This window comes from Rhincodon typus, chromosome 6 (assembly GCF_021869965.1).
Source record: "Rhincodon typus isolate 14 chromosome 6, sRhiTyp1.1, whole genome shotgun sequence".
Classification (NCBI taxonomy): domain Eukaryota; kingdom Metazoa; phylum Chordata; class Chondrichthyes; order Orectolobiformes; family Rhincodontidae; genus Rhincodon; species Rhincodon typus.
The window spans coordinates 1,074,804-1,086,870 of record NC_063337.1 but is presented as its reverse complement, the minus strand read 5'-3'; the positions used below and the strand labels follow the sequence as shown (position 1 = coordinate 1,086,870).

Sequence of the window (12,067 nt, the reverse complement as noted above, 5' to 3'; positions counted from 1 at the left end):
AGCTCATTGACTAAACCAGGCTGCAACTCTGGGTTCTTTGCTTGTTGTCATAGTGTTCACTCACTCTAAGCCTACCTAAACGTTTTTTGCATCCATGCCTTGCATTGTCTTTTCTGGCCTTTTCGCATTTCTCCCTCAACAAGTGATACCAGGCTTATATTTACTGATTCAGAGATAATAGGAACTGCCGATGCTAGAGAATTTGAGATAACAAGGTGTAGAGCTGGATGAACACAGCAGACCAAGCAGCATCAGAGGAGCAGGAATGTTGACGTTTCGGGTCTGGACCCTTTTTTCTGAAGAAGGGTCCAGACCCGAAACGTCAGCTTTCCTGCTCCTCTGATGCTGCTTGGCCTGCTGTGTTCATCGAGCTCTACACCTTGTTATCTCAGGCTTATATTACTGCTGTCTTGCCTTGCTGTTTAATGTAGATACTAAACAGAAAACTTGTTATAGTTATCAACAAGGCCTAAAGCCAAGTAAAGGGGGATTGTTTGTGCTTAATAGGTCCTGGCATAGTACGTTGAGGCTTGCTTGGGAGCATTCAGAGTCAGGATACTGTCCTCATAAGGGGTGAAGACACAGATATTGGACAGCACACCAACCATCTTGCCTTTTTCTGCCTCATTGTGGGCTGTGTTTTCTCCTGGAATGAGAATATGGGAGCTTAAAGTGGGTGGCAGAGTTATTCCTGTTGGTGGAAGTGGGGAGGAGTCCCAAAAGAGTGAGTTTAGATTTAGTGGGGTTAGAGTTGTCAGAGCTTGAAGTGAGTGAGAGCAAGTGGGGAAGACATTACAGGCAATAATGAGAAGCATAGAGCATAAGCCTCAGTGGAAGGTAGTAGTGTAGAGAGATGGATTGAGTATGAGATATTGGAGAGAAGATGATGCACCTTACCCTGGGTGGAGTGAAGAAGAACACTGACCTTCTTTTCCACTCACATCAGTTGTATGATCTTTTGATCTCTCTGCCCATGATCTCTCTGCCTATAAACTCTGTGTCCTGTGTGCTTCTCTCTCACTATACCTGATGAAGGAGCTGTGCTCCAAAAGCTTGTGATTTTGACTAAACCTGTTGGACTATAATCTGGTGTAGTGGGACTTCTGACTTTGTCCACCCCAGTCCAACAGTGGCACCTCCACATCATTTCTCTAGATGCTTTAAACCATGTGGCAGCAGTGGGGGGGGGTGGGGGGTGGGTAGAAGAAATTCCACATTGACAATACCCCATCCTGCAGAACCTCCAGGACCTGCCCGCAAAGCAGGGTGCCAATCTGTCTTGTCTGCCTTGTGAGGGGAAAATCATGCAGGAAGCTCCAGACTGACAGTGCTCGCAGAGTTGCACAACATGCCTTTAAACATGGTGCGGGGGCAAGTGTTGCCAGTGAGTTCCGGGATATTAGCTGAGAGGTTAGTTGGTTGGGGAACAGCAATGATAGGATGAGACAGAAATCAGATGTAAACGATGTCATCGGGTGCGTAGGTAATTAATCAGAGGATTTTGTTAAAATGGGGTATGGGATACTCACTCAGCCTCTTGCTTACAACTCCTATTAATATCGAGCCTCCCATCTTATCAAACTCACCAAACAAGCCAGACATTGGGAAACTCACCAAGAAAACCAGTCACCACTTGATGGATTCAGTTCAACACTTTCTCCGAATTAAACCCATGTTGGAAACTGGGTATGCTCCATAGGCACTGGCCACATACATCTCACATCCGTTGACATTGGCATCTGTGCCAACCTCACGGCCCATTCTGAAAAAGGGTCCTGACCTGAAACGTCAGCTTTCCTGTTCCTCTGATGCTGCCTGGCCTGAACTCAGAACTTAACCAGTTCTGAGGAAGGGTCACTGGACCCGAAACGTTAACTCTGTTTTTTCCTTCACAGATGCTGCCAGACCTGCTGAGCTTTACCAGCAACTTTGTTTTTGATCTGATGTCATAGCCTGCATTGCTGCTCCTGTGGAGGAGAAAGTCTTGATTGGCACCATTCCAACCAACAGGACCTCCAGGACCCTTCACACAAAGTGGGGCACCATTTTCCCTATCTGCCATGTAATAGGAACCATGCAGGACAACTCCATATTCATAGTGCTTATCCGGGCTCATAACTGGCTTTTGTAGGTGGCCCAGGTACAAGGTATGCCGGTGAATTGCAGGACATTCACTGTGATATCTGTTTAGAATCACAGAATCCATACAGTGTGGAAGCATTTGGCCCATCGCATCACACTGACCCCCCGAAGAGCATCCCATCCAGACCCACCAGTCCCACCCTAATCCTGTAACCCTGCATTCCCCATGGCTAATCCAATTAGCCTGTACATCCCTGGACACTATAGGCAATTTAAGCATGGCTAATCCACCTAACTACTCACCTTTGGACTGTGGGAGAAAACTCCATAAGATTTCGAGTAGTCATGGACAAGAACAAGAGTGGCCCTCGGATGATGGTGTTTAATTGGACGAGGGCCAATTACATCCAAATTAGATAAGAACTGGGGAATGTGCATTGGGAGCAGTTATTTGAAGGCAAATCTAAGTCTGGCATGCGGGAGGCTTTTAAAAAAATAGAAAAGAATTGGAGGGCTGAAGAGAGTACTTCTCTCTTTTGAAACCAGAGCACCTGGAAGGAACCCACACAGACACGGGGAGAATGTGCAAACTCCACATGGTATCTTGTAAACCACATTCGTCCGGTCCATGGTATCTATTGGGTCTTTAACCTTGGTTAGTTGTTGTCTTAGTGTGGCTGCCGGTTCTGTGCTGTCATGATTCCTAGTGGTCTGAGTAGTCCGGCTGTACCATGCAGAAACTACACAAAACACTACATGGTACAAACAGGCAGACAACTATCAACCCACACCCACGAACACCAGCGAGCAACTAAACGACACGACCAAATGTCCTTGGTTTCAATACACACAGACAAGAAAAACCACACTTTCGACTGGGACAACACTACTATCATAGGACAAGCCAAACAGAGAATAGCCAGGGAATTCTTGGTGGCTTGGCATTCATCCGCGGACTCAACAAACACATTGAATTAGACCCAATATACCAACCATTACAATGCACAGCCAGAACTGGCACCTACCAGAAACAGCAAAAACCAGACCATGTAAATTCGAACTGGCACAAGATGACAGCCGTTCACAGGAGGCTCCACAGTTCTGAGGACGTCACCTAGTAAGGGGACGAAATGTCTGTTATCAAACCTCCCAGCTCGGCAAACACACCAACATCTACGACCAGCACCCAAGCTACAAATCTTCACTCAAATCCTGAACTTTTCCACATCGTATTGCATTTGCCTCTTCTTTGCCCACTCTCTTAGCCTGCAGCCAACCCACTTCCTCAATACTACTCATCCCTCCACCTATCTTTGTGTCATCTGCAAACTTAGCAACAATGCCCTCAGTTCCTTTGTCGAGACCGTTAATGTATAACATGAATATTTGTGGTCCCAACACAGACCCCTTAGAGAACTCCACCAGCTACTGGCTGCCATCCTGAAAAAGACCCCTTTATCCTGACTTTCTGCCTTCTGCCAGTCAGCCAATCCTTATCCATGCCACTACCTTGCCCCTAACACCATGGGCTGTTCGTTTTTTAGCAGCCTCCTGTGTAACACCTTGTCAAATACCTTCTGGAAAGCGCGTCCAATGGCTCTCCATTGTCTAATTTCCTCATTGTCTTTTCAAAGAATTCTAACAGATTTGCCAGGGATGACCTCCCCTTGAGGAAACTGTGCTGACTCAGCCCTATTCTACCATGCACTTCCAAGCACTCTGCAATCTCATCCTGAATAATGAACTCTAAAATTTTATCAACGACTGAAGTCAGCTAACTGGCTTTTAATTTCCTGCCTTTTGCCTCCCTCACTTCTTAAACAGGGCTGTTACATTAGCAGTTTTCCAGTCCTCTGGGGCCCTCCCTGACTCCAGTGATTCCTGAAAGATCACCACCAATGCCTCCACAATCTCCTCAGCTGTCTCCTTCAGAACTCTGGGATGTAGTCCATCTGGTCCAGGTTTATTTATCCACCTTCATACTTTCCAGCGTCTCAAGCACCATCTCCTTAATGATGGCCACTACACTCACCTCTGGCCCCAACTCTCTTAAGTTCTGGTACACTACTAGTGTCTTCCACCATGAAGACTGATGCAAAGTACCGATTCAGTTCCCTTGCCATTTCTTTGTTTCCCATGACTACTTCTCCAGCTTCAGTTTCCAGTGGTCCAAAGTCCGCTCTTGTCTCTCTCTTACCGTTTAGATGTCTAAACAAAACTTTTGCAATCTTCTTTTATATTGCTAGCTAGCTTATTCTCATATTTCATCTTCTCCCCTCTTATTGCATTTTTAGTTATCCTCTGCTCATTTTCAAAGGCTTCTCAATCCTCTGGCTTCCCATTAATCTTCACCACATTGTAAGTTTTTCCTCTAACTTTTATGCAGTCCCTGACTTCCTTTGTCAGCCATGGTTGCCTCGCCCTCCATCCTATGTTTCTTCTTCCTTGCGATGAACTTCTGCTGTGCCTCCAGAATTAACCCCAGAAACTTCTGCCATTTTTACTGCTGGGCTCTCCTTCTAATCAAATCTGGCCTGCTCCTCGCTCCTGTCTTTGTAGTTACCTTCACTCAATTGTAATACCGTTACATCTGATTCCAGCTTCTCCCTCTCAAACTGCAGGGTGAATTCCATCATATTATGGTCACTGCCCCTCTCGGGGTTCCTTCACCTTAAGCTCCCTAATGAGGTATGGCTCCAAAAAACCAACTTGTAGACATTTCACCAAATCCTTTTCTTGGAATCTGCTACCAACCTGATTTTTCCAGTCCATCTGCACATTGAAGTCCCCTATGATTATTGTAACAATGCCTTTCTTACATGCCTTTTCTGCCTCCTGATTTATTTTCTTCCCCACATCCCAATCACTACTAGGGGGCCTGTATACAACTTCAGGGTCTTTTCTCCTTTGCAGTTCCTCAACTATGCCCACACAGATTCTGTGGTTTCCAACCCTACATCGCTTCCTGCTATCGATTTAATTTCATTTCTGACAAGGCAACCCCACCCCGCTTTGTCCTTTTGATAGGATGTGTATCCTTGGATATTTAGTTCCCAGCCTTGATCCCTTGCAGCCATGTCTCTGTGATATCAAACCATTGTACCTGCCAATTTTAATCTGCACTAGACGCTCATTTAAACATAGGAGGTGATAGCCTAGTGGTATTATTGCTGGACTGTTAATCCAGAGACCCAGGTAACATTTTGGGGACGTGAGTTCAAATCCAACCACGGCAGATGGTGGAATTTGAATTCAATAGATATCTGGAATTAAGAATCTAATGATGACTGTGAATCCATTGTCGATTGTCAGAAAAACCCATCTGGTTCACTAATGTCCTTTAGGGAAGGAAACTGCCATCCTTACCTGGTCTGGCCTACATGTGACTCCAGACCCACAGCAATGTGGTTGGCTCTTAACTGCCCTCTGGGCAATTAAGGATGGGCAATAAATGCTACCTTGCCAGCAACGCCCTCATCCCGTGAATGAATAAAGAAAAAAAAGTTTACCTTGTTTCATATACTGCATGCATTTCAGTAGAGCACCCTTAGTCCTGCATTGACTGTCCCCTTCTCATAGTTGTCCCCTTATCTACAGTGCCTGAAGTTTGATTCCTGAGCCTTTCCATATTCTCTATCCTATACACCGTCATCAATGTCCTCCTATATTTTAATTCTATTACATTTAGGCTTGACCAACCATATTGAATTTGAAGATATCTCTGAAGATGGAATCAGAGGTAACGGTATTACGGCTGAATAAAGGCAACTACAGAGGTATGAGGGAGGAGCTGAGCAGAATTGACTGGAAGAGGAGCCTAGCAGGAAAAACAGTGGAACAGCAATGACAGGAGTTTCTGGGAGTAATTCAGGAGACACAGCAAAAATTCATCCCTAGGTAAAAGAAGCATGGTACAGGGAGAATGCAGCAACCATGGCTGATTAAGGAAGTCAGGGATAGCATAAAAGCAAAAGAGAAAGTATATGATGTGGCGAAGGGCAGTGGGAAACCAGAGGATTGGAAGCTTATAAAGACCAACAGAGGGCAACAAAAAAAGAAATAAGGAGGGAGAAGATTAAATATGAGGGTAAGCTAGCCAGTAATATAAATGAAGACTGTAAGAGTTTCTTTAGATATATAAAGGGCAAAACAGAGGCAAAAGTGGACATTAGACCACTGGAAAATGATGGTGGAGAGATAGTAGTGGGGAACAAGGAAATGGCTGAGGAACTGAATAATTACTTCGCATCAGTCTTCACGGTGAAAGACACGAGTAATATCCCAAAAATTCAAGAGAGTCAGGGGGCAGAGCTGAGTATGGTGACCATCACCAAGGAAAAGGCTACTTGCAAAACTGATTGGCCTGAGTGTTAGATGAGTGTTAGGACCACAACTTTTCACTTTATACATTAATGATCTAGATGAAGGAACTGTGGGCATTCTGGCTGCAGACAATACAAAGATAGGTGGACGGACAGGTAGTATTGAAGAGGCAGGGAGGTTGCAAAAGGATTTGGACACCTTAGGAAAGTGGTCAAAGAAGTGGCAGATGGAGTACAACGTGGGAAAGTATGAGGTCATGCACTTTGGTAAGAAGAATAAAAGCATGGACTATTTTCTAAATGGGGAGAAAATTCAGAAGTCTGAAATGCAAAGAGACTTGGGAGTTCTAGCCCAGGATTCTCTCAAGGTAAACTTGCAGGTTGAGTCAGTAGTCAGGAAGGCAAATGCAATGTTGGCATTTATTTTGAGAGGGCTTGAATATAAAAGCAGGGATGTACTACTGAGGCTTTATAAGGCCCTGATCAGGCCACATTTGGAGTATTGTGTGCAGTTTTGGGCCCCATATCTCAGGAACAATGTAGTGGCCCTGAAGCGGGTTCAGTGGAGGTTCACAAGAATGGTCCCAGGAATGAGAAGCTTAACATATGAGGAACGTTTGAGGACTCTGGGACTATACTCATTGGAGTTTAGAAGGATGAGGGGAGTTCTAATTGAAACTTACAGAATACTGAATGGCCTGGACAGAGTGGATGTTGGGAAGATGCATCCATTGGCAGGAGAGACTAGGACCCAAGGGCATAGCCTTAGACTAAAGGGAAGACCTTTTAGAACGGAGAGAAGGAGAAACTTCTTCAGCCAGAGAGTGGCCTAATTTTTGATCCTATGTCTTATGGTCTTATGGTAATAGGAAGAGAGTACAATAGCAATGCAGTGGACGTAATCAATCTGGGTTTTCAGAACGTTTTCAAAAATGTGCTCCAAAATGAATGAATAAATATGTTAAGAGAATGTGGAGTCTTGAGACAACTGCCAGAACAGATTGCTTTGAGACATAAAGCAGAGAGTGAAAGTAACGGGAAGTGGTTTTACACAAGTCCTAGGACTATTACTGGTCACAATTTACATTAGCAGTTAAACTTTGGAATCAAAGGTACAGTTTCTAATTAATGGAGGACACTACATTGGCAGGGTCATTGTCAATTAGACCATAAAACATGGGAACAGAGTAGGCCATTCAGTCCATCATGTCTGTTCAGACATTTAATGAGATCATGGCTGATCAGATAATCCTCAACTGCACTTTCCTGCATTTTCCACATAACCTTTGAATCATGTATGTTTTAATAAGGTTGCCTCTTGTTCTGCTAATTTCCAATGAGCACATGCTCAACTTACTCAAACTTTGCTTATAAGACAGTTACTCCGTGTCCGATTTCAACCTAATCAATACTGAGGAGGACTGCAACAAATTACAAGAAGACATTAATAAATTTGAAGAATTGGCAACAATTTGCAGATGAAGTTCAACACAGATAAGTGTAAAGTTGTGCACTTTAGTTTGAAGAATAGGACAGTCACTTATTACTTGGAAGGTGCAAGTCTCTAAGGTTTTGGAGTAGATCTGTAGCTCGGGTTGTGGGTGTTGAGGTTGGTTGGCTCGCCGAGCTGGTGCAAGTCTATGTGGGGTCGAGGGAGAAAGCAATCTCAGATACAAATACACCAATCACAAAGTGTTGTACCAGCAAGAACGTGAAGAAGAAATCCAAACACTAGACTTTATTTTTAGAGGAATAGAATTGAAAAAAGTTATGCTTAACCTGTAACAAACCTTGGATAGATCACAGACAGTACTGAATGTAGTTCTGGGTACCAAATTACACACAGCAGACAGAGGCAGTGGATATGGAGTGGAGAAGATTTACAAGAATGATAACCAGAATGTGTAATTATGCAGACCATTAAAGATTGGAATACTGCGTTTATTTTCTCTTGAAGAAAGAAAATTAAGTGGTGACCTAACAGATGTCTTTAAAATTGTGAAAAGTTTTGGTTAGAGTCGATACAGAGAAAATATTTACAATTTGAAAAGTATAACTAGAATGAACTTGCCTGTGATGCTCAGTTCTGTGTTCTAGAGGGCATTATACAGATTGTCACCAACAAATCCAACAGAGAATTAAGAAGAACCTTTTTCAACAAACTGTGGTAAGAATGGGAAATTTGGTACCACAGGGAGTGATTAAGACATATTTTAGATGCTTTTAAGGGGAAGCTCAACAAGCATATAAGGCAGAAAGGAATACATGGTTACAATGATAGGTTTAGTTGAAGAAAGGTGGGCCTGGTCTGCTGGCATAGACTGGTTTAGCTCAGTGGACCGTTTCCATGCTGTATTTCCAATCAAATCCACTGTAGTGACAGATATACTGTACTCCAGTGTTGCAGCAATATCAGAACTGTACCGATGTTACACAATGATACATCTGTTTTCTCCAGTGCTGTACCACAATATGATCATTGTATATCTATATCCACAATTTTTACGTTTGTAAATATTTCCTGGTTATTCTTCAATCGTCTAATACATGGTCACTTTTCGTGTAACTTTCTTGACTACATTTACTGTCCATGTTTCTTGGTTATCCATGTTCCTATTTCCTTATATTTTCCCATGTGACTATTTCTGGATTTCTATTCTGTGGTTACTAGCCATGTACCTAATGCATCAATGTATTTCTGAGTTGATTTTCAAGGTCTTTTTGGTCTAATTCCTAGTTAAGCCCCTTACTCCTATTACAAATCACTCTTTGTGTGAGCTTTTCCAGATTACTCCATATGACTATTTCCTCTTTGCTTTCTATTTGACTGGTTTCTGATTGAACTTTATGACCCTATCTCCTGTTCACTTCCCATGTACTTTTTTACAGTTTGCTTTCTAAAAAAAATTCCTGACTATTTTCCAGGGGATCTTTCTCTGGTTACACTCTATGTGTCTATTTTCAAGTTACCTTCAATGTAACTTGCCAGAGACTTTGCCAGTCTCTGTGGCGCAATTGGTTAGCGTGTTTGGCCGTTAACCAAAAGATACGTGGTTCGGACCACCCTGGGACGATGCGATCACTGTTTCAGAGCAGCACGGTGGCTCAGTGGTTAGCACTGCTGCCTCACAGTGCCAGGGACCTGGGTTTGATTCCACCCTTCGGTGACTGTCTGTGTGGAGTTTGCACATTCTCCCTGTGTCTGCTGGGTTTCCTCCGAGTGCTCTGGTTTCCTCCCACAGTTCATGATGTGCAGGCTAGGTGGATCGGCCATGCTAAATTGCCCGTAGTGTTCAGGGATGTGTAGATTAGGTGGGTTATAGGGGGATGGGTCTGGGTGGGGTGCTCTGAGGGTCAATGTGGACTTGTTGGGCCAAAGGGCTGGGTTCTATGGTAATGACTTCCTGATTATTGTTCATTGAACTACTGCATGGTCAGTCTGTATGTTTTTATTTCAAGATTACCCTCCAGGCTGCTATATTATGGTTACTCTCTAAGTACCTATTTCCTCGCTGAACTCCATGTGCTTATTTCTAGGTTACCCTTCATTTGCCTATTTCCTGATTACTTGCCACATCCCTTTTTATGTTAGTTCGAAATGTGAGCATGTTCTGGTCCAATTTATGGATGTTCTCATGCTGTTGTTTCTGCTCCACTTTTCAAACATTTCTGGTTGTTCATCATACCACTTACTTATAATAATTTGATCATTTGTCGTATTGTGAGTTTGAAGTTAGGTGATAGATATCATCATTTACTTCAGTCAGATTATGCCTTATTGCAGAGCTTCATTTTATTGTCTCAGATATGGAAAATTTCTTGAAGCCAAAATTTTTTCATTATACTTGAGTACAGTAATCAACTGAAACTACACAAAATACAAATCAAAAATGGTTGTATTGTTACTGAGCTTCAATCTCTTCCCTTTTAGAGAGAGAGGAGATCTCCAGTATCTGAGAAAAATATCAGGAAATTTTATGTAGCTGCAGCTCTGATAAGCTGATGAACTCTGGTTGTGGAGATGTCAATGGCAACAGCCAGTTATCATGTGAATGGCTGCACTACTTCCATTTCACAGCAGCTAATGTGTTTAAAGACCTGCACACCAGTCAGTTTTGTTCTCTGTGATTAATGCATGATACATCATTGCACAGATATGCCAGATAGCACTGGTTATGACTGAGAGTTTGCTGAAAATGACAATATCGTGAGTAATGGTGGATGATGTAGGGAGTTCATAACTGACGACAAGATATGTGGCAAGTCATTGCCCAATGGCAAGAGACTTGGCAAGTCAGCCCATGACTAGCAGTGAATGTGAGAAGTTCATGACTGCTAAGTTTTGCGGGGATTCCATAACTGACAGCAAGAAATATGGGAAGTCAATGTCTGTTGTTCATGGACAATGCAAGTCAGTGTTTGATGGCAGGAAACTTGGGGAGGCCAAGGCTGATGGCAGGAGATATTGGGAGCTCGTGAGCAATGGCAGACCAGGTGAGCGTCCGTGATTGGTGGCAGGAGATCTGGGGATTCCACAACTGATGGTGAGAGATGTGGGGAGTCCATGATTACTGATGGGAGATGTGGGGAAATTGTTACTGGTGTTGAGAGGTTGGACGAATCTGTGACTGACGATGACAGACTAGGGGAGTACCAAACAGATAGAGAGAGATGAGGTAAGTCCGTGTTTAATTGCCATGGAATCACAGAGTCTGTTTCTGATGAAAGTGAACTCAGAGGGTCAGTGTCCGATTGCTGTGGAGTTTGACAGCTGATATCAGATGATGGTGAGCTCCAAGGGTCAATGTGTCGTGAAAATGAACTATGAGAGTAAGTGTCTGATGATGTTGTACTCCAGTGGTCAATATCTGGTGGATGGGTACCCTGAAGGTCAAAAGCAAATGATGGTGAACTTTGAAGGTCATGGTCTGGTGGCACTGTACCTTGAAAGTCAGTTTCAGATGATGGTGAACTGTGAAAGTTAGCATTTGGTGGCCATAGACTCTGAAGATCAATATCTCTTGATGGTGAAACCTGATTGTCACTGTCTGTTTGCTGAAGGCTAGTGTCTGCCAGTGATAAGTATGAGGAATCAATGTTGAATGGTGGGGTACTTAGGGAGTCAGTGGCTAATTGTGGTGAACTTTGAGAGTATACTTTTGATGGTTGTGTAATTTGATTGTTCAGTGCTAACCGCGATGCAGTGGGAACCTCCATGCTTAAGAACTGTCCAGGCATATAGGCCAAGTCAAGTATCAATGAAGTGGATCTCCTAATTGTGTGTGGAACATTTTGAAAGCCTGCAAACGAATTGGCTTTCTGCAATTTTGGTAACGATTTGGTGATGATCTGCTGTGGAAATTTATGTTCCACATACTCCTCGAACTCCGTATTGGAAGTCTTTATCGGAAGCAGAGCCGCTGCCAGTTCCTCCATACCCCCCTCAACAGATCTTTGTGATGTTGTAGCAGGTAGGTAATTTGCCTCGGATTGTGTCTCCTTGTCATCACGCGATAAACAGCAGTCTGTTGAGCAAAAAAGATAAGCCAGCAGTGTTTGTACCACTGAGAAAGTGTGACAGAGACCTGATCAGTTTATAAAGCAGTTAATGTACAGATGTTAGAAATGCAAAGTCTGTATGGTCCAAAATATTCAAGGCTCAT

The 12,067-nt window shown here is 43.4% G+C and overlaps 1 protein-coding gene across 1 annotated transcript in view; it reads right to left on the bottom strand.

Annotated features, from left to right (window-relative positions):
• Positions 1-10,179: 10,179 nt before the first annotated feature.
• Positions 10,180-12,067, bottom strand: part of LOC125483348 — an 80,517-nt gene continuing 78,629 nt past the window's right edge. Inside the window, exon 2 of the mRNA XM_048598270.1 lies at positions 10,180-11,929. Within this exon, the coding sequence (XP_048454227.1) occupies positions 10,740-11,929 (1,190 nt within the window). The 3' untranslated portion in view covers positions 10,180-10,739. The remainder of the gene's footprint in view (positions 11,930-12,067) is intronic.